The sequence below is a fragment of the Colobus angolensis genome, unplaced genomic scaffold (genome assembly GCF_000951035.1).
Source record: "Colobus angolensis palliatus isolate OR3802 unplaced genomic scaffold, Cang.pa_1.0 Scaffold71, whole genome shotgun sequence".
Lineage (NCBI taxonomy): Eukaryota > Metazoa > Chordata > Mammalia > Primates > Cercopithecidae > Colobus > Colobus angolensis.
In genome coordinates, this window is record NW_012120821.1 from 4669791 (window position 1) to 4694027 (window position 24237).

Consider the following 24237-nt stretch of genomic DNA (forward strand, 5'->3'; position numbering starts at 1 on the left):
AATGAAATAAAATTGGTAATAGGATTTTATGGTTAAAAGTGGGGAATGGGGTAAATTTGCTGCTCTAATTCCAGATGTTTTAATAGCCTTATGTTTTTTAAGTAACTAATGAGTCAGTAACATTCCACATACACTTCCAGTAATAAGAATCATTTACTACAAACTATGCTGACTACCTTAGAAAGTCATACAGCATCACAGTGAAAAAGCTAAAGGTATCTGTTGTGGTACATGATTCACCAGTTATTTCTGTGCTTTAAAGGTCTAAAAATTCTCCTTTCCTGACTTTGATGTTAGGGGCTTACTTGAGATTGATGTACTCAAGCTCCTCCACAAGCTGAGTAGCGGAAACTCTGGCCACTTTCATTCCTGCTTTCATTCCCTAACTCAGGAACTAAGCTGCTGTTAGGCAAAGAACTTAGCTTTTTGAGGAAGGAAACCATTGAATCCCAGCTCTGTCAACAATGGTGACTTTGGAAAATAAACTCTGCTTCTTCCCCAAAATTTTTAAATAGATTGAATGAGGGAAGCATACATAGGTCAGCATAGTGGTCGTCACATATTAAATTCAATAAATGGTGTAATTTTAATATTGACAACAGTGTTTAAACATATTTTAATGATTGCTAAAATCTTAATAATGTTAGGTCCTCTGAGGAATACACTTATACAGCACACAACTCCAAGTCACTAAAGTCATCTGACTGAGAAAGTGGGACGGGGAAAGAAATTAAGCTTACGGAAAATGCTTTTTTGTACTATTATAACTAAAACTATTTCCTAAAGAGTCATAGGTTAAAAAAAAATTAGTCTGACTAAAAAAGGCTAATATTGGTAAATTATTAAATAGCAAGCACATCGTACATATTATGTTGCAAGAACCAATTTGTAACTTATCCCTTGGCAGTGATAGAACACTCTGTTTTACAATTTTTTAGTTTCAAATACTGTCACTTTCAAAATACTGCTGTCATGGTCTTTCATATTTCATCTGTTTTATCAGAAAGTGGAAGGCAGAGGGAAGATACATAAGATGATAATATATGTATCTAGGACTACATCTCAGGCTACTTCTACACGTGATTTTTAGTAAATCTCTACTTAATTTATAATTAAGATGATTTCACAATAACTGGGAGCTGAAAATATCTGAGACAGCTCTCGTCAGTTTAGAAAGTTTATTTTCCCAGGGTTAAGCATGTGCCCGTGACACAGCCTCAGGAGGTCCTCGCCACATGTGCCCAAGGTATTTGGGGCACAGCTTGGTTTTACACATTTTTAGACAGACATGAGACATCAATCAGTATGTGTAAGGTGCACATTGGTCCTGAAAAGAAGGACAACTCGAAGAGGGGCGGGGGCTTCAAGCATAGGCAGGTAAGAGAGAAAGAGCTGCATTCTTCTGAGTTTCTGATTAGCCTTTCACTGAATATATAATTTACATGTGAGAGGAGGGTAGGGGAATACTTATACCTTAATCTGGCTTAGTGAAACACGGGGCACAGGAAGCAACCATGTATGCATTTGTTTCATGTGAGCAGAAGGAAGACTTTGAGTTCTGTCTTTGTCCATAAGGAATTTCCTTTTCAGCAAATTTTATCTTTGTGACTGTCTTCATTTAGGAATAAAATGGGAGGCAGGTTTGCCTCAATCAGTTCCCAGCTTGACTTCCCTCTGGCTTAGTGGTTTAGAGATTTTTTTCTTTCACATAACCTTAGTATAAAATTCATCCTTGACAGTGTTTATCCCTAAAAGGCATTTTTCTTCATTCAGCTCATTCAAGCAAGGTAGAAGATAAAAATCAATGGCTAAATAATGTTATCTTGCTATAATATAGTCTGCAGTCTGGTTTGTTCATTGGCTGAATAAACATGGCAGCTGAGAGCTTTGGAGAAATACAGCCATTTAGTGGCTCTGAAATCTCAAGTTAACTACTCTAAAATCGCTTCAATTATGAAATTTAGACAATAATTATTAAAATGTCATTAAGAGTTCCTGGTAACACCAAACACCTGTCATTTTACACAAATGTGTTTTGAATGTCTGAAAGAGAGCTCCTGCCCTTAATTTAGATGTAAACCATTTAGTTTCAAACAACCTGATAAAATCTATAAACATTTTATCATGAACTAGAGCAGATGTCTAGTTAGTATGTTATTTGAGTTCTGTTTAATAAATGAATTAATATCAGATAAATTAATCCTGCTAACAAATTTGACACTTAAGGTGATTCTGAAAATCCTTTAACTTAAAGTAGATGGAATCTTAAGTATGCAGCCTTTTAGTGTCAGTAAGGAAAAACTGCACGCAACAAAATATAGCAGGTCCTCACTTGTTGAGATTCATGGAAATTGTGACTTTAAATGAAATGACACGGCTGGGCATGGTGACTCACGCCTGTAATCTCAGCACTTTGGAAGGCCACGGCGGGTGGATCGCAAGGTCAGGAATTCGAGACCACCCTGGTCAACATGGTGAAACTCCATCTCTACTAAAGATACAAAAAATTAACCAAGCATGGTGGCGCGCACCTGTAATGGAGGCTGACGCAGGAGAATCTCTTGAACCTGGGAGGTAGAGGTTGCAGTGAGCCGAGATTGTGCCACTACACTCCAGCCTGGGTGACAGGGCAAGACTCTGTCTCAAAAAATAAATAAATAAATAATAATGAAATGATCATAAACCAATTTTTTTTCCTCATCAATGTTATAAACCACTTAGAAGGAAATGTCATCATTCAAGGACCTGCTACATGACATTTTGCTTAAAGTCAGTTTCTAAGGACCTTACAATGCATTTAAGGACGTAATTGCATTAAGGACTTAACAACTGAGTGCCTACACCTCTGAATATTTAATGTATTACCTCTTTTAATCTTCACAACAACTTATGTAGGTAGTATATAATCTCTGTTTTACTCAAGAGGAAACAAAGGTTAATTTGGCAAAGGTCACCTTACTAGTGAGTGGTTGGAACAGGTATTTGAGAACAGGCAACATGGCTTCAAAATCTAAGCTCTTAACCTACCCACTCATTACTCCCTTTCAACGAAAGGCTTAGGTTATTTGAACCTGAATACCCTGAAAGTAACAAGCATATTTTATAATTATCATTCTGTTGTCAGCATATTACAAATTGAAATGAAAAGCAGATAGTTTTTAATTTATGAAAATTCTTTGTTTTCCCACCAATTATTTAGAAGATTGTGTTTTCAGCACTTTTATAAAAGCATCTTTTGGAACTTCAACGTTGCCAATTTTCCTCAGCTTTTTTTTCCCTTCTGCTTGTCTCTTCAAAAGCTTCATTTTTCGGGTAATATCACCACCATACTGAAAAATATTTTTAAAAATTGGAAGTCTGAGTCACTCTAAAGAGAAAATAATCATATGAGTACAGAGGCATCAGTACAATCTTAATAACCATACCAAATTATTATCTGTAAGGCAGACATCTCTCTAATCTTCCTAGCAGATCCTAATTTTACTGTCAAAGAATGATAAAGGCTTTAATTTGGATTAAGTGAAGCCTTAATTTGGGGAGGTGAAGATCCCCAAGGAAACCAAGTATTATAATATGCATGTCAAGGAAGAATTATCAATCTCATTGCTGATTCTAGGCTTGGAATTTTGACTATAAAGCCACAGTCTAATATAGGAAACTCTTAATCACATAGGAATAAATGTGCCAAAAACTATGCTGAGCATTTGGAGAAAGAATTATCATTCAATTCTCACTATATTTAAGAATAATTTTTCTTAATTTTTGAGATAGAGTTTCCCTTTCACCCAGGCTGGAGTACAGTGGCATGATCTCTGCTCACTGCAACCTCCGCCTCCTGGGCTCAAGCAATTCTCGTGCTGCACCCTCCCGAGTAACTGAGATCACAGGCATGCACCACCAGGCCTGGCTAATTTTTGTATTTTTAGTAGAGATGGGGGTTTTCCATGTTGGCCAGGCCTGGTCTCGAACTCCTGGCCTCAAGTAATCTGCCCATCTTGGCCTCCCAAAGTGCTGGGATTACAGGTGTGAGCCACCAAGCTCAGGCAAGAATCATTTTTTAACAGCTGAATAACAGCAAACTGGCAAAGCATATGTCAGGAGAGAGACATTTCAACTGTAAAATAAAGCCATTGTTTTCAAAATCTTTCATTATATGTTAGATCAAGAAAACATGTTACCCAGATCATAGAAATAACTGTTATAAGAATCTTCCTTAGTATTACATATAAGAACAATTTTCATAATTCTTTTGTAAATTTTTATTTTATAAATAAGATGAAAAAATATTTAAGGATATGGGCAAAATGAACCGGTTGCCATGGTCAAGCTGAAATGTACCTATTCAAAAAGAAAACTTGGAAATAATGTATAAAAACCAACAATGGAAATCAGTAAGTTTATGCCCCCTTTGATTTAAAACCCATAAAAGTTATAAAGTAGAATAAATACAACTAGATACATACACATTTTGCCAAAACATTTTTCCTATAGGCTTTCACACTGTAAAAGAGAAAATTTTGTTTAAGTACATAATTCCATTATACTGTTTAAAAGCACTTTCTTACCAAAAACAATCTCCCCTTTGCTAGAAAATTTTAATGACAGTATCATTACCTATGTAAAATTTCCATAAGCATATTAATTAGATACTTCAAATGCTCTTGTATTTATTTTCACGTACTTGGCATAAAAGAACAAATTCAACATGTTTGTCAACACACATTAAGAAAAAAAGGTCAAGGCTTGTGGTAGGCTTGATTAGGCCAAATTCAAGCATGATGTGACCTTGATTACAAGAAATATTCCGTTATTTTTTACTCAATCGAAAAATACTGTTACCACTACTACTTCAGAAAAACAAAACGTTTATTATCTTATTGCCTCTACTGAATGTGGATGGAGTGGCTAGGAAGATTAATATATCTGCCCCACCAGTTATAAACTAATCTATTTCTTTAATGTTTGAGAAATTTCTAGATCACTCTAATTTTGAAAATAGCTCCATCTTTATGTATTCCTTTAGAGAGAAAAACCTGTTTTTTTAAGGTATTCTCTCAACACACTTATGTTAGAATGAGCATTTGCTAACTGTCTTAAGTTGCACTTTCCAGGATGTTCCCTGGTTATCATCTCCACTCTGCCTGATCTCAGTATTTATGAAACACAGAATAACCGAAGCAAAATTGTGTTAGGAAATGAAATGTATTTCAAACAGTGGGCCTAAAATTAACCTCAAGTCTATATTAACATGAGAGTTGTATTTCCCCATTAGGTTTGAGTAAAGGTAGACTTTAATAGCAATTTTCAACTTTTCATAACTGAGGAGATACTTCCTGTTTCCCAGAAGTCTTAGTATCATTAAGGAAAGGAAATGGGAAGTGCTACAAGACACACCCTGCATCTGCTGTTACAAGCTGAGCAGCTTATTCAGTGTTCTTCATTGCTATTTTTGTTTTTTTGTTAAGAAACAGGGTCTATGTTTCCCAGACTAGTCTCAAAGCAATTCTCCTGCCCCAGCCTCCCAAGTAGTTGGGATCACAGACTGTGAGCCACCACACCCAGCCAGTGTTCTGATTTATGTATTACATTTCCGTGTCCTACAGAAATTAGCCTATCTTCCATGTCTACTATAATTCATGTGAGGTCCCTAATCTAGAATGCAAATCCTAATATGGTATTGGCATTCCTTGGTTTATAACCTCCCTAGCTCTGGGGAAGTGGAGAAGTGGTATTAAATACTTCGGGTTAAAAAAAATTGTAATTTTGTCATTTGGAAGATAAAACCTTTTAGTTTCAGTTTCTATTAATTTATAATCTACCTAAAGGGATAAAACCATAAAGAAATTCCTTACCTGGGAAATTCAGTTATAGACATTCATATGAGTGGAAATTAAAACAGTTCCTCAAACCCATATACATTATACTAACTGCAAATCACATCACCCAATGGTGTTATACAAGTAATTCAACCTAACAGTCATTACTTAAATCAGAAAAATGGAGAGCACTATCATACTGTTTCTACAAGTAAGAATAAAGCTTAGGCCAAGGTTAAAATGTTCAATATTCTTTCACTTTTTAGGTATATCATTTCTGAAACTGGCTCAAGAACAAAAATCAATTTCAACTCACGTTTCTCTTGCAATGATTTTACTTCCAATAGCAGCTTGAATTGCTATCTCAAACAGTTGCCTAGGAAGAGAATCCTTCAGCCGTTCACATATGGCTTTGCCAATTGAGTGTGCTTTGTCTCTGAGACAGAAAAATACAATTGTTTATATATCCTAAATAAGAATATTTCAAGTATTTTTCTAGGCCAGTTGCATAATCAATGTAAAGGTGATCCCTTAAGGAAGTTCAAATGGAACTTATCATAAATATCTCTTCCTCTCTGAATCATGAACTTCTCTAAGAAAGCAATGTATGATTACAGAAAATTTAGAAATACAACATTAGAGAACAGAAATTCATTCTTGATTCTCTTTCCTTAGCCACTGAAAATGGTAAACATTTTGGAATGTTTATTTTAAACATATATCTTTCTAGTCATTTTTTTGCATATTTTTGTTATGATCAGTATTTATGATATATTCTACCCCCTTATTTAATAGACATTTTTGTCACTAAATACTACTCCACAAGTTTTAATGGCTGAAAATAACAATATGGGTGCTTTGTAATTCATTTTAACCAATCTGCTGTTTCTTGAACACGTGGGTTTTTTCCTTTTTATAATTTTTTTACAAATATAAAAGGGTGCAGTGGCTCACGCCTATAATTCCAGCACTTTGGGAGGCTGAGGCAGGCAGATCAGAGGTCAAGAGATCAAGGCCATCCTGGCCAATATGGTGAAACCTCGTCTCTACTAAAAATACAAAAATTAGCTGGGCATGGTGGCACGCACTTGTAGTTCCAGCTACTCAGGAGGCTAAGACAGGAGAATCGTTTGAACCCGGGAGGCGGAGATTGCAGTGAGCAGAAATTGCGCCACTGCACTCCAGCCTGGCGACAGAATGAGATTCCCATCTAAAAAAACAAAACAAAACAAAACAAAACAAAAAAACTTGTTCCCAATTCTAAATCCATCATTATAAAATTTTTAAAACATTTTTTTTTTTTACGAGGTAAGGGGAAACATTTCTATTACACTATTCTTTTTGACTATTATTATTATAGCTCTATTTTTAGCAGTCCAGAGAGAAGTGTGGAAAAAGAAGAGAAAGCAAAGTGAGTAGGGTGAACTCTATTTTAATTACCTTTAAAAGTTTTTTTAAATGCAGCTGCTCAAACAAAAATAAGTGAAAAACATATCAAAAGTGAGTATTTTCACATTCCATGATTAGTTTCTATTCAACTTACTTGTGTACAACAGTTACTAGCTCCTCTACATTATTTCCATTCAGTAGAATATCCATTTTCACAAGTTCTGCCGTCTGGTAGCCTGCATCTTCGTAATCAAAACTAAAAGGAAAAAAGTCCAAGTGATAAATATTACACTTCCGAAGAGATTATCTTTTTTACTCTTTACAGAATGTCTACTTTCTACCACATTACACTCCCCAAAGAGATCTAACTTTCCATCAAAATATTACACATACAATTTCTTGTGAATGGATCTAAATGTTATCTTTTTATGTTTATTAAATCAAGGGCAAAAACAAGGGGAATATGTTTATAGGAGAAAGGGAAATAAATTGGTGAACCTGACAAAGAAAAGGGTTTATTGAAGACAAATATCATGCCTTCCTATGTTCCCAGCAGCTGGCAGGCTTCAGACAATACTACATATTAATGGATCATTTTCAGATTTACGAGTTGGGTTTCTGTTTAACTTTCTATTACCAATGACAACTCTATGTTTAAATAAATGCTATGACACTCATAAAATGCCATTAATAAATGAGACCTTTGAATTTCCTATTTGGCTCTTCAGTTTGCACCTCCCTTCAGAGGGCTTTTGTGAGGATTAAATGAGTTAATACATGTAAAGCACTTAGAGCAATGCCTAGTGCATAATACGTGTTTAAACAGAGCCAAACAGAGCCTAGTTGAGCATGCAAACAAGCACTTAGTTTCAGCTGTTACTTTTAACAATGTGGTCAAAGCTTGCAATGTTAGTCAAAACAGGTATTTAAATGTTTAACTTATAAAACTGAAGTCTAACAAGAAAATTTCAATTAGGCTTACAAGTTGTCCCAATCACAGACAAGAACATGTATACTCCTACTGTCTTAATTTTAAAACAACTGGTGCCCGGACTTGCAAAATTATGTTTGGTTTCTCAAGATTTTCAGCAGAACGGTCATAAAATGACAATAATACACTCTATTAACAGATTCTTTTCAGAAGTACTGTTAAAATCCTTTCTTCAGAAAGCATCACTTATTAAACATTTACTGTATGAAAGATACCATGTTAAGTATCCTACAGAATACAAAGCAAATAGGAAGAGAATAAAACAGATGTGGTCCTTAACTTTGGAGTTGTTACAGCTCCAGCTATGTTGTGGTCCAAAATATTAAAAATCTTGAAAATTTCTTAACTCATTTTTTCAAAAGAAATCATTATAAAAATTGTGTTTTCTTTTTCCAAGGAGCCCAATCAATTCCTAACCTCTATTGAAAACACTATTTATTGCGGCACTATTCACAATAGCAAAGACTTGGAATCAACCCAAATGTCCATCAGTGACAGACTGGATTAAGAAAATGTGGCACATATACACCATGGAATACTATGCAGCCATAAAAAAGGATGAGTTTGTGTCCTTTGTAGGGACATGGATGCAGCTGGAAACCATCATTCTTAGCAAACTATCACAAGAACAGAAAACCAAACACCGCATGTTCTCACTCATAGGTGGGAACTGAACAATGAGATCACTTGGACTTGTGAAGGGGAACATCACACACCGGGGCCTATCATAGGCGGTGGGGGAGGGATTGCATTGGGAGTTATACCTGATGTAAATGACGAGTTGATGGGTGCAGCACACCAACATGGCACAAGTATACATATGTAACAAACCTGCACGTTATGCACATGTACCCTAGAACTTAAAGTATAGTAATAATAATAAAAAAAAAGAAAACACAGGTATTCTAGTGTTCCTTTAGAATGCAGGAAACACATCTGCAATTCCAAAAAGCTACTGGGGTTATGGGTTGAGGGCAAATGCCTGTTTGATTAGACACCACTACAGTTCTTGTATAACACAGGACTCCCTGCTCATCTAACCTAGTTGCAGTTGATTTTTGCCTCCTGGTATGAAATAAATTTTTCCCTGATCTTAATTCATGGCCTATGATGACTTTCTGTTAAGTGTGGAATTGACTGCATATGTAAAACATCCATCTTGAACATAACAATTACCTTAATGCTGGAAGCTGGAATATTTTATTTTTATGTAGTTCAAAAATCATGTTCTCTCATTAAATTCAAAATGTATTTAAGTTTCCAAATGAAAAGGGTTTTTAAGACCACTTACAATTCAGAAAGTAGTACCCAAATGCAAACTAAAATTGACAGACTTCTGTTAAAAATATTTATAAACATTAAACCTAGTAATCTTCCTTTCAACTCTAGTAATTTTAATATGCCCCCCAATTCATTTTACTTTAAATTCCATAGCCACTTACTTGCTCAAGGTCTTGTCTGAAAGAAGACATAAAAGAAAAAAAAAAACAAAACTGGGTGACAAAGTAGAAAAAAATTCTCAATACAAAGGAACATGAAGATTCCTTGGTAAGAAGAATTATACATGCTAACTCTCTTCACTGACAAGATGATTAAATAAAGTTAAAATTCCAAGTCACTGTAGCATGTTCGTTAAACACTGAAATTTGTCTCTGCACGTTAACATTAATATTCATGCACTGTGTGGGAGTTCTATAGATGTCAATGTTCATTTTTCCCCTTCTGCTTCCCCATGTTTCATATCTATTTTCTACTATATACTATCCTGTAACATAAGATTTTAGGGCATAGTGAGGGTATCTAGAGTGATATGCCCCAACAACAACAACAACAAAAACACAGCCTCTCAGAATGCCATGCTCTGAGTTCCTTATTTGTTATTTAATAGTAACTCTTCTTTCATTTCTATCTGGCTTTTCTCCATGTACTCCTATGAGATACACAATGGTTTTCATGATGTGGACAACCTGTTCCTGGAAAGACTAAATTATTAAAGTGTTCACTAATGGAGGGGCACGCTTAACATTTTTTACAGACTGAATATGCACTTTTATTTTTCAAATGTAAATAGATGCTCTTGAGATTGCATAACATACAAATATATTTTAAAAGTGCCACTGAGGTTACAGTAAATTTTTGAAATTAGGTCTAATTCTTAACAGACAAGGAATACAACTCTTCATGAAAAGGGGAGTAACTTTTTTCTTAAGAGAAATAAAAGTTAGAAAATAAATCAAAGGAAATTTTTCTCCTATAAGCAAATCATAAGTAGTCTGTAACACCTATAAGGTTGTTCCAAGTCATTCTAACCTTAGCGTATGATTCTCAACTATCTTCAAGAAAGCTGAAATTACTAAAGAATTAGTGTACTCTTGCTCATCAGTATTTCAAAAACGTTGGTCAGGCATCTTAAGTTCTCATTAATTTTTTACCTAGCATATCCAGAAGATAGGGATTTCAAAGAGTCATAAAAATCTACCACAATTTCATTCAAAGGAAAGAGATATTTAAGCATAACTCTATTTTGATCAATAAATATCATATTCTTCTGAACTGCTCTTCGAGCCTAAAAAGGGAAGGAAAAAAATGGGTTTAATGATAACCTACTCAAATATTGAGGAATAATGTATTTCTCTAATGGTCTAGTAAAAACTTATAGGCAGTATTTATAATCCAGGGAGAAACATTTTATATTTCAATTACCTTAGGCTTGCTACCAAAGCTTTTAATCTTTATCTAACAATTTTATCTTTTAAAATAAACACTATTTCATTTGACAGTAAATCAAATGTCACTACATATAAAGTCAAAAATCCTAATTTCTTGTTTTATAAATAATTAGGTCCAGAGAAATTAAAAGTGTAAGACCAAGATTACAATCTAGTTTTTAACCTAATTAAAACTCAAGTCACCATTTCACACTTTCCAATATGTATCTGAGTATTTCAGATAAGTATTTTTAAAGAATATAATTACATACCATTTGTGGATTAAATCATTTATTACAATGTGGTGAGAACTAAAGCAAAATGGGAGTACCTTCAAATTTATGGTCCTTGAAGTACTATAATCATCTTTCAAACTACTCAAAAGGTGAAAAGAAATTATACATTTAGCTAATTATCAAATTTCTTTCCTATGGGCTAAAATATCAAATCAGTAAATTACACAAATTATCAGAAATATTTTTATTTGAAATCAAAATAATTTTAAAAGTATACATATCTATATCTATGTGTACAGATACAGATATATATATATATATATATATGAAAATCTCATTAAATTCAGTATGCTCAGCAGAAAGAAATCTTTTAAAACAAGTTGGAAATGACTATTTCAGAGGACTAAAACCTAATTTTGTATTAAATTGTATTACAGTTATACCTCGCAAAGCATCATTATTTTTCCAGTGTATTCATCTGGTGTGATAATAGTGCCCAAAACAACTGGCTCCAAATATTCTGTTACTTTTGATTTATCGGGGAATTGTGCAGGATTGATAATTGTAATTTCTTTTTCTCTATATTCCTAAAAATTAGAAAAATCAGCAATACTTAAAAAGAAATCTTAATATAATGATCATTTTTCTTGTTTGCTTTATATTTTAAAATCTCTCCCGCTGAAATCATTTAGTATTAATAAGTATTAGTAAACAATATATTCCAATTATTGATATTTACTAAACATATTTCACGGACCATTTAGAAAAAGTATGACAAAAAATACATTTTAACCTGACATTTATAAAACATTATAGTTTAATAGTTAATTTTGTTGGAAAATATTTAGATTGCCAAAATTATTATTTGCTTAAAATGAACAGATTGCCACCTACATGGAATACAATATTGTCTTCATCACTGATTTGAAATTTAGAATTTCTCAGTCACTGGAATGAATGCTTCACTTTTTATGAGAGAAATTACTTATGACCAAAATTACATTTTTCATCTTTGTGCTAGAATCAGAACATTGTTTTCACTACTAATTTTACTTTTTATTATCAGCAATAGACTAGTTTTGATAATGTGGAGATTATGTCAGGTTAAGAAAAATACTGCATAAATTAGTTTTCAAAAAAGTTCTTCATTAGGCATAGAGTAATTCAATGTTTATTACTACTAATCAATAAATATTTAATACTTAATCAGCTACTGGTATAGTAAAAAGCTTCTCCTGCATTGTATATATACACATTTATTTTTTCCAAGAGACTAATGCAAAACAGTAGTAAATACCAAGTACCTTTATCAATTTTGATGATGAAAGTACAGCTTTATATGGAACAGTAGGGGTTGTTAAAATAACAGAAGCATTATATTCTAGCTCCAGTCGCTGGTTGAAAACTTCCATGTGCAAAAGTCCAAGAAATCCTAGCCTGGGGGAGGAAAAGATAAACTTCAAAATGTTTATGTCCCATGGGCTTCATTTTTTTTTTTTTTTTTAATGAACATATTGTTACCTTAAGGGAGGGATGGAATTGAGTCAAAGAATTCACAATATAATTAAATGCTAGCATAATTTCATTAAATAAGATTAAAATCTTCCATTGGGAATCTAAAATTTATAGAATTTTAAATCACTATAAAACTTACCCATAAAATGTCAATCCACAACGTGAAACAGGCAGATAAAAATTGTTTTTGTTCACTTTACACTAATATAAACTTATTTTCAGTAAATGTTCCAGAACAATGCACCATTTTATACCTCCCGTACTTGATACTTTAAAAAAACCTCCCTTTCTTATAAAAATATTTTTAAAATATACCATTTATACCTTTCTTTCCTATAAAAACAGTGAATGAATCTTACCTCCAGCCAGCACCCAGAGCAAGGCTACTATCCCGATGAACTGTCACACTGGAATCATTTAAAGTTAGTTTTTCTATAGCACTCTTCAGGTTGTTATATTCAGACTGGTCTACAGGATACATTCCTGGGGATACAATGATTTCTAATTATCACGTGATAAGCTGCCTCCAGACCAATCAAACCACATGTGTAGTGCTGCCAAGTTCCAAATTAGTCATTTACCTTTTAAATTACTTTCTTGTATTTTATGGACCAAAATACTGGTTTGCTAAAAATTTATGATAATTTGGTTTCAAAGTCTCTTACAAGTCATTAGTCTTAAAGAATATATAACTAGATTGGCATGCCAAATAATGTTTTTAATGTTTTTGAAAAACTACAGGGAAAAGAAAAAAAAAAAAAAACATGGGAATTAGGCCTATTAAGAAAACACATTGTAATTGCAAAAACAAAAGCACAAGACATCCCACAACCCAAATGAAAGTTTATTATTAGATAAAAATAGGAGTAGAAATGAAAACTATACTCCACTCTCAATTCTCTAAGGCAGATTATCTACTTAAAACCATAGTTAAATTTTGCTTTTTGGTATTTACTTACAAAAACTATGGGAATCACTACTGATTCTCTTTCATCTGACAACTCTGAAGTCCTCTAAAATACAGATGACTGACTTTGCCTAAAGGTAGGAGTAAACAAAGTTCCTAATTCCCAGTGAGAGAGACTGTAGGGTGAAAATCAAGGGTTAGATGCTCAGCACAGAGTAACCTGATGACCTTCAATCAGGTCTTCCTTTCTTCAAAGTAAAGGAAGTAACAGATTCTGAAATTATACATACTTGAGGCAACACCATTCTCTGTCATGTCTACATGAGTACAATACAATATTAAAGAAACTCTATCGAAGATGAAGGTAGTCAGTGTCTAACGATAATCAGTAATAAGAACATCCTAATTAGAAAAATGTTTCAAATATAATAATGAACTCCCTAGAAAAATAAGAAATTTATATTACTGTATTCTATACATCACAGCTTCTTCCTTAAGAGCTTATTTCTTAACACATCCTAAATGATCTCCCACATATAATTTCATCATACATACGAAATTATAAACTGATAAACAGCACAAAGAATTAAGTGAAACAATATGCTAGAATTAATGGTTATTTAACATAATCAGAATGTGTATTTTTTCCTTAACCACTGAGACAAACTTTTAGTTTAAAAATATCATGGCCCTCAACCTTTGAATTTGTGAGCTCCTCACCTGCAAATACCATTGGTTTCGCTGATTTAAACCCAGGCAAGGGCTCCACTGGTTGCTTATGTAAATATAATGTATCTCCTATTTGCGCTTCAGTGACATTTTTCATCCCAGCAATCAGATAGCCCACCTGTCCTGCATATCTAAATAAAATTATTATATGCAAATATTTACTTCTTTAATGTTTCAAGCACATAACTCACAATTAGTTCTGCCTTCCCAGGAAACTATCATACACTTTCCAAACTTTCCATACACTTTGAAAATAAGTGCTACATATCAATTATCAAACTCTGAAGCTTGCCAGCAAATGAACACACTAGGTCTTACAATCCATTAGACCTCTCTACTTATAAACTTATCACCTTTTTCATGATTCTGCCAACCTTTGCAATTTAAACAGCAGTTTCTAAAGTATATTGTAAATACAGTGAAACTAGTAAGTACAAAAGCATTACAATAAGTACACTATTTGTGATGTCTTTTATTAATGAATTGTGTTGCAAATGCTTTAACAAAGGAAAAAACGGTAAATTTTTATCCAAGAAAAATGTGAACTCTCAACAAACTGGACATCTGATGTTCCTCCTTTAGCAAAAGAACAAATCCCGAGTTCAGTTGAAGCTTAGTTTAAAAAAAAAAAAATTCCTACAAAGTTAAAATAATTTACACTTAGAATGAGCTTTAAGAACCTTAAATGAAGATGTGATAATGTTCAGTATATATGGCAGAATATAAGTAGATGTTAAAATATTTCAGTAAAATAAAAATAGACTTTGACTCAATCTAGTGCTGTTTTTAGACATACAACACTAAACACTCAAATGTGATCTGATAGTCATCTGGTTCAGTAATTTCTACAGATGAGGAAACGGGACCTTACAAAGCTCAAATTATGTATCCAAGGTCATGTCTCATCAGTACCTGATATGGAATAGGCACTTAATAAATAGTTCTTTTACAAGTCAATTCAGATGTGTTTTTCTAATGCACACTACCCTTGCTAATCCCACTCCCCAAGAATTTTAATCAAGGTTTTACCATGAATTCTACACTAAAGATTTGTTAAGGTTTCTATTATACCACCTTTACAATGGAAAATCTAGTTATGAAGAAATGTCAAAAATGATACCCAACATGGATATGGGTGGAGGGAACTAACTCTTTCATTGTCTCATCAAATATATCAATATAGGATCCAATCTACCCTTGATCATAAACCTAGTTATAATTAGTCATTTCGAATAAAAAAAGTATCAACTGACATTTCTATTGTCCTTCACCCAAGATTCCTTCTGACAGAGCATTTACTGTATTGTTGCATTAAATAGTTTTTTTTAAGTTATCAAATGAGGATCATTCTAAGCATACCAAGCTGAGAAAAATGCAGAAATAGAACCACATACAAATGTATTTTAATTACTAATGCAGATTACTTACAATTTATGAGTTGGTTGTTCATTAGGATTCAAAACTCCTACTTCATTAACTTCGTATGTCTTTTGAGTATGTGCAGATACAATTTTATCTCCTTTGGAAACCACTCCGTCAAATAATGCTACATTGGCTATCACACCTCTATACTGGTCAAAGGTGGAGTCAAATACCAAAGCTCTCAGGGGATTTTTGCGATGCACTTTAGGACTAGTAAATATAAGTAAAAAGTAAATATATATATACTAAATTAAAATCTTAATAAAATTCCTGTTTTCAACTTAGATATTGTACTTGAGTTCTTGAGAAAGTTTGATACACAACAGCCTAAATAAAAAGAGCTTTTTATAAAATATATTAGATTTAATAACCTCCAGTTTTAACAAATTATTTATAAATATATTCAGCTTAAAGCAAAGGAAAATAACTGCCAATGTACTGAGGTATATTTTATAATGATTGTCATGAAAAGACCTCCATCAATCATCTTTGCTTTTTCTTTACTTTACTGTACTTGCCTTCTATATTTTACTAAAAGCAAATAAATTTATTCTCACTCCCTGCAAGAATATTTGCCACATCCGTTAAGCTAAAATAACAGTTCAAGCTGATAAAATCTTTGAACTATTAAGCATAGACAGTTTTTGAACTATTAAATAGAGACAACTAGTACAAAAATCACCAAATACTCACGGGGGGATTCTTTCAATAACTGCCTGAAGAACACGCTCAACATTTGTTCCAAGTTTAGCAGAAATCTAAAAAGATACATGTGAAAAATATAAGCATTTAAAGTTGACTATACTTTTCTATCTTGATGACCTGTGACTTATGATCAGAAGGAAGAAATAATTCCAATAGTTATCAATTTGAGAAATATAGCAAAAGGAAAAGAACAAAGCAAGCAGTATATTGACAAATACCTCTTTTTCTATTATAATTGGGTAGTTCTACAGTTCTAGAATTGAATTACAAGAGAGTCCTGATTATGGCATTGAAAGAGGAATAGACTAAGAGTTCAAAATCTGGGTAACAACCATGTCTCTGCATTGAATACATGTATTTCACCAGTATCTATCTCCTTGAGTATAAATTTCATTGTCTAAAAAATGAAGTGATTATTCATATTCTGCCTAAATCTCAAGGTTGTTGTGTGAATAAACAATGTATGTGGATGGCATAAAACCATAAGGCATCTTACTACTAACTTTACTGTTCTCACACCAGAAAAGCAAGCCAACACTCAAACCACATGGTACAACTGACCTTTATCACCAGTAATAAATGGACTATCTCTGAAATCCTGATTTCAAACTTCTTACCCTTCACATTCACTCCAGACCAGGAATTTTCAGTTTCAGCCCTACTGACATTTTGTGCCAGATAATTCTTTGTTTTGGGAGGCCGTCCTGTGCATTATAGGATGTTCAGCAGCAACCAGGGCACCTCATTTAACCACAAGATGCTGGTAGCATCCTTCCCAAGATGTGAAAACCAAAAATATCTCCAAATATTTGCCCAGGGGCAAAACCACCCAACACTGACAACTACTGCTCTAGACTGTAGCACTTTCTTTACAACAGTCCTTAACTTGTAACTACTGAATATACTATTTGATGCTGTCCATCAGCTCCACCCTCCACTCCATTTCTATTCTTTCCCAGATGGGACTCCAAGATCCATCATTTACAATCACTCTGGTTCAACCACTTTCTATTCTCTCCTTATTAGAGGCAGCTGGCAAAACCTCAACCTTGACTGCATCCAATTATGTTTCTTCTATGCCCATACACAGAGCAGCTTAACATTACTGGAAAAAAGAAATCAAATGAACGGTATGGTTCATTTCTTGTATCTGACAACAAGCTATCTTGCCTCTGGGCAGCCGTGCTTCTTATATACTTAACTCCAAATCAAGAAACATCATTTAATGCAATGCAGATTTTAAAATTAAGGTTATTTATTAATTTTAAAGTATGAAAATGGAGGTTTGTAGACAGTGCTCAGTTTAGCAATGAACTGTTATGTTTTATGGGTTATGTTGTTTCCTCCTAGATCATAATCTCCTTTTCTTTTCATATGGATAGTTAATACTTAAGATATAATAATTTCACATCTGGGCTACTATTCATAGCTGGATTCCCTGTATCTCTTCTTACACCTCTTTGATCCATTCTCTGTAAGGCTACCTGAATTTATTTGTTTCTCTTGCTTTAAAATCCTTCCATTGCCTCAGAATAATTTTCAACTCTTTAGCACAAGAGTCCCAGCACAACTTGATTCCTGTATACCCCTACAAAGCCGTCTCATCCAATCTACCTTTCTGATCAGTAAACATGTCAAATCTTTTCTAATTTAAGTCCTTTACACATGCTCTTTTCTCTTCTTGGAATGCTTTTCTGAAAATTATTCATTCCTCCATGTTTCAGTTTATCAGAGACGCTTTTGCTAAGCTATTTCATGTCATAACATCTCTCTAAAAAAAAAGACTTTTCACTGTTCATTATGGTATTTCACCTAGAATAATAACAATTTGTCAAATGAATTTCCTCGACAAACTCTATCCTAGTCAATAATTCCTATGGTTACTTCTTTGTACTTATTTATTGACTGTCTGCAGAAAGGAAGGGGTCTTGTCTGTCTTGTTCACTGCCATACTCTTAGCTGGCATATACCAAATAAGAATGTGAATGAATTTTATTAAGATTAAAATCAGAATAGTTAATTGCATTTCAATATAACACAATCTAAAATATAAAACCATGTATAACTTGCTCTTTTGAAAATTAAATGAGGTTGAAAGAAAAACATTACAGTGCTGCGCTGACATACTTTACACTACCATGTCGCATAGCAGTTTGGCAGTGGCTGTTTAACAAGCAAATCATCATTTGAAAGGTAAACAAAAATTCAAATTTATAATGGTAGCAACTTTGATATAAATAAAATCCATTGTTTCCTAGCACTACTATAGCTTTTTATAAAATAGGTTTTTGTCAGTTCCAAGAATGATACACACAAATGCCTTGAAATTAGTTTGAACCTGCTCTTAAAAGACAGTATTTCCACTGGGCAAAATGACACATAAGAAATACCGCAGGGAGTTTCAGAAGGACTGTGTTTTAGTCCTGGCACATTGGCTAACTAAACCCATGATCTTAGGAAAGTGATTAAAACCTTTGCGCCTCAGTTCCTTTAACTACAGCATCACAATAATTTCTGTATGTCCCAACAATATAAAAGGGACTTTTGGTAAGGATCAAAGGAAATTAATAGTAAAAGAAATTTGCAAAACTCAAATAGCATATAATGTCAGGTTATCAAATACCATGAAATTTCACTTAGCCTAATTTCCTGCGACTTTTTTCAAAGTATAAGCTTTTTAGGAAAGTATTTTACCTTAATACATTCATCACTTGGAATATCAAACACTTTCTCAATTTGGTTTTCAACCCTTTCAGGATCAGCATTCTTCAGATCTATCTTTAAAAAAAAAAATCCATTATGTGTTAGTATAATAAGGATAACATGTATTACGTATTAACAGTATTCGGAGGTAGTTAAAAGCTTACTCACTTCAACCTAACTGACCCCTCTATGATATTTTTTCAAAAGCAGTAAAATAATCTATATATTAGCAGTACAATTTAATAACCATGACTGAAAAAGAGAAGTTAGGTAGCAGAGCATGCAAAAAAACCTTAAGCAGTTAGCTACCCAGGGCAGCAGAAGAGATCAGTAGTAATTTATCAATTAAGCAGTATGTGAACTGATTTTAAAAGTTAAATATAACATTAAGTCTGACAACAAGCTGTCCTACCTATGGCCTTCTTTTAAACTTAACTCCATTATCAATAAATATAATTTAAAGCAATGCAGGTTTTAAAATTAAGATTCTAAATTAATTTTAAAATATGAAATGGAAGTTTATAGACAGAGCTCAGTTTAGCACTAAATTGTCATGCTTCATGTGCTGTACTGTTTCTTCCTAGATTATAAACTTCTCTTCTTTTCCTATGTATGGTTTAATCGGACAAACATGTTTCATCTGCCCTGCATCCCATCCCTACAGAAATGGCCCTCAGTTACTGCAAGATAATTCAGGGGAACTATCTTCTCAACTCTGTGCAAGGGTGAGTTTAAGTTGCACATCTGTTACATACAATTCAAAGAGATAAATCCCACCAATATATTTAATAAATAGCTGGAGATCCCTCATATAATTAATAGTACAACTGACATTTAAACACTAATTGTACTTTTAGAAAGTGAAATAACAACACTGTTGTCTCATTCTAATTACCTTATTTATAACTGGAATTACCGATAGCTGTGCTTCAAAGGCAAGAAAGAAGTTTGCTACAGTTTGGGCTTGAATACCCTGAAAATATCAAGACACAAGACACTGAGATGACCATTCTATTATCTATCACAAAACTTGTAATTTAAGACCATTCCACACATCTTCATCAAGAGATTTTGCATCATGCTAATAATAAAATTAAACAAAATGCCACGTAGCTACCGTTCATACTTTTCTCTCCAACTTATGTCTTTGGGATCAAAATGAAAATCGCTGATGGTAAAGCAATAACCACACCAAGTAGAGTGAGCCAACAGACAGTCTACTAAGTTTAAGACAAGAAGCCTTTAAGGAAAGGTACAGGGCAAATCAACTATGATAGCTATTTTTCCATGCATCTGAATCATTCTCTGTAATAATTCCTTTCAGTTCAGAAAGCATTTATTGGAGGGCCTTTTCTGTGCCAGGAAATACATCAGGCATTGGAGAAACAAAAGATGTAACATGGACTCTCAAGGACCTCAAAGCTTAGTAAAGAATACAGTCATCAAAGCGGTTTATAAAGCCCAGTACTGCCTATATAAGGTCAAGACTGACTTTCCTTGATGGGATCAGGAAAGGCTTAACACTAACACCATCACCACCACCACCACTAAAAAAAGCTGGGTTTTGAATGAAGAGTTTGTGAGAAACATGTATCAAAAGCTTACTGTAGTATATTCACAGCTCTTATATGGTCATCTGCTGAATGTCTTTATGGTTTACACCACAAAAGAGCTTAGTAATGTTACTGATTTTTTAAAAACCTAATACTTCCCAAATTATTGCCTTAAAATCACCTAAAATGATCTGAAACTAATGATTTATTCTCAAGATCTGCTAAAAAATGGATATAGAAACCTCAGATTAAGAAATGCGAAAGTTGGTGGGGTTTTTTTGGTAAGATGCATTGATAACATGATGTCACACTTCAAAGAAAATACAACAATCTTTTGAACAATTCCAATTTAAAAACTAGTTAATTCCAGAGAATGCTTTAGTGTAATAATATTTCAAGTTAATAGGACGAAACCATATGATTTTCAATAAGTAATAAATCTATTTTTCAAACACAAAAATTCTATTTCCAAAACACATTTTAAAGAAAAACTCTTGAAACAACCAAATAGTCATGTCATATCACATGTCACATCATACAAAATGAAAAATGCCTACCTCATTTGCATCAACCACAAGTAAAACACCCTGGCAAGCAGAAAGTGACCTGGATACTTCATAACTAAAATCAACATGGCCCTGAGAAACAAAAACATTGATACCTGTAAATCTGAGGTAGTTTTTTAGGAAAGGGCATTATGTCAAATTTATTGACTTGATAAAAGTTGTTAAATACTTGTTTCTTTTTTGTACCCTACACTTTTGAAACAACTGACACTAACACAAGAACACTGAGAAAACAAAAAGCAAAGGCAGATGTTTAATATTCAGTTCAAAAATTAAACAAGGATCTATCTGCACTACTGACACAATGTTGACTTTAATAATACATGCAAAATTAATATTAAACTTACCGGTGTATCAATGAGATTTAAAAGGTACTGCCTTCCTTCACAATTGTGAAAAAGAGATGCTGTCTGTGCTTTAACAGTGATTCCTCTTTCTCGTTCCACTTGCAATTTATCAAGAACCTGCTTATTATTCTTTGTTTTATCAATTGTCCCTATAAACAGAAACACTGATATTTCTCTGGGCTTTTAAAAAAAAGAGAATATTACGTATAAAATTAAAATTTAAGAGTAAAAGTAATTCTCAATAACTCGCAGCCATCAGTTAAGTATGTAATATAAATGAAATACCTGTAAGTTCTAGGAGCCTGTCAGCTAAAGTACTTTTGCCATGATCCACATGTGCAACGATACTGAAATTTCTAATATTTTCAACAGGAAACCTAGACATGTCAAGTTTTTCCTAGAAAGGGGAAATATCACATTTAAGAGTATAAATTTTGCATACTATCAAACAAGTATAACAATTCAAAGAATATTCTTTTAATCGTTGAACAATATCATTTCTAGCATTTATATTGTTTATGTTATTCTTCTAAGAATAAAGACATATACGGTTAAGTTCATATTACAAGGAACATCAGTTTAATAGTCAAAGGTAACTATACAGCTAAATAATAATCCCTTAACATTTCTACATCATTTTTCGGGCCAACCAGGAACTGAATTTATTATCGTGAATGAACTTAAGATACTTAGAACTTTTAAAGACCTGAGAGTACCTTGTCCAGTAACTTTTGAGGCAACGGAGCTACAAAAAAGCTGAAAGAAATTTTCTGCTCCTATCACACATTTAACCAGGAATCAGATTTATTTAAACATCTGTGTTTCTAACTGAGCCTCAAAACTTTATTTTAGATACCACTTTGCTACTTTGCAGCTTCTCTGGTGAGAAAGAAAAATAGATGACATCCAACAACTTAAAACTTAAAAATATTTTTAAATGGAACTCCTGGTTTTACATGTACACATCTTTAACGTTTTTACTAAAACACATCACAAACTGCTGGAGATTGTTATCAAGCAAAATATACCAGTTTTTTGTACTCAAAACATTTCTTTCCAATCAACTCTATATTTCACAATCATCAAAATCATAAAATTAAAATGAAATATAAAATTCACGAGCTTTAAGTTTTTTTATAACAGCCCCATATAAGACAGATAATAAAAGCACAATTATAGCTGAAATCTGCCCCCCCCACCAAAAAAAGAATAATTCTGATGTCTGCCCTGTAGATTTTCTTTCCCTTCAGTTCAAAAGGTAGAGAATTGCACCAACTTTAAAACTGTGAATTGCAATATAAATCCATTTTTGAAATCACAGGCATATTAGGGCCAAAGTTGATTAATTATAAGGTTTCGTCTTTCTGCCTACTTATAGCCTGCCTTCAGTCACCTCACTTTTCTGCCTAAACTGTATCCATTCACAATTATCAGAGTTGTTGAACCTCTCACCCTCTCCCACCAGAGTGAAAAGTACCCAGGTTTGCTCTGGCTGAGGTAGAATGAAATAATAAAACTACAAAGACAGATCGAGCACTTCCTGCATTCTAGGTATTAGTCTAAAAAAGTCCACTCCTCACATCACACAAATCTCACCAATTAGTCACTGGATGTTTGATTAGTTCCGCATTCAAAAAATGAAGCAGGACAGTGACAAAGAAGTAACTTGCCCAGGCCACATAGCTAGTTAATTTGCAGGAAAATGGACGTTATATTAATATTTACTAGCAACTTTCTCAGGAGACTTTTTAGGAGAATTAAATAGATGAATACCCGCCAAGCACGTCGACCAGTGGCTCGCGTAAACAAATCAACATTTGACATTGCAAATGAGAAAACCTACGAAGTAGAGACTTGCCCAAGGTCAGATTAGCGAACAGTGGAGGGTGGGGAACCTGAGCAGTGCTCACACTCTGCTCTGCCTCCCTGTAAAAAGGATTCAGAGCTAGTCCCAGAAAGTCCTACACATTTCCAAGATCGCATGGGGTACTCCAATGTTTTAAAACGTGGCTATATCAGATTCCAGGGGGCAGTCACCTTGAATTCCGCGGAGCCGTAGAGCCTGCAGGTAGGCCAGGACTCTGGAGCAGCCCCAAAGGTTGGCGCGGGCCCAAGCGCGGCCCCAGTGGCCCACCGCGCGAGAGTGCGTGCGCACCCCCAGCCCCGACCCACGAGGGTCCACATGACCCGGGCGACGGAGGCGTCAGGAGAGGGTACCGACAAGCAACAGCAACATAGCCCGTTTGTTTTCAAAGATACCCCGGGTAGGGTCCGGTGGACATGACTCAAACAGACCCTGTGAAGCGAAGACAATAAATCCCGAATAGCTCTGCCCAAGTACCAGCTCCAAAAGCAACCCGAAGGCGCGGCGCGGCGCGGCGCGGCGCGGCTTGCTGACGTCTGCACGCCGCACGACGTCGTGACATCAGCGCGTCTTGTCGCCGGGCAGGGGAGTGGTCACGTGAGTGGTGGCTTTCAATTAACCCGAAAACGCAGTGTGTAGGCAGAGTATATATTAGCTTATATTGTCTGTTGAGTGCTGTGCCAATTCCTTTGCATTGTGTGTTTCTCACTAATGCCCTGTGTTGTGTGTACTGTCAGTTCCCCCATACTACGTCAGGAAATCCGGACCAAGTGACTTGCCCAGGAG

At 34.1% G+C, this 24237-nt stretch overlaps 1 protein-coding gene across 2 annotated transcripts; it reads right to left on the minus strand.

Moving 5' to 3' along the window:
* Positions 1 to 922: 922 nt before the first annotated feature.
* On the minus strand, positions 923 to 24008 carry GUF1 (GUF1 GTPase homolog (S. cerevisiae)). 2 transcript variants are annotated; one of them, XM_011927350.1, is made up of 18 exons: positions 23625 to 24008; positions 21873 to 21984; positions 21588 to 21736; positions 21232 to 21312; positions 20017 to 20094; positions 19113 to 19196; positions 16407 to 16471; positions 15720 to 15923; positions 14283 to 14422; positions 13015 to 13138; positions 12445 to 12577; positions 11584 to 11727; positions 10629 to 10762; positions 7360 to 7461; positions 6133 to 6252; positions 4464 to 4500; positions 3189 to 3329; positions 923 to 2637 (listed from the first exon to the last, which is right to left on the minus strand). In XM_011927350.1, the coding sequence occupies exons 1-17, from the start codon at positions 23769 to 23771 to the stop codon at positions 3192 to 3194; spliced, it is 1992 nt and encodes a 663-aa protein (XP_011782740.1). In that variant the 5' UTR covers positions 23772 to 24008; the 3' UTR covers positions 923 to 2637; positions 3189 to 3191. The 2 variants fall into 2 exon arrangements, with proteins under 2 accessions (XP_011782740.1, XP_011782739.1); XM_011927349.1 differs by having other exon boundaries at positions 1164 to 3329.
* Between the last annotated feature and the right edge of the window lie 229 nt (positions 24009 to 24237).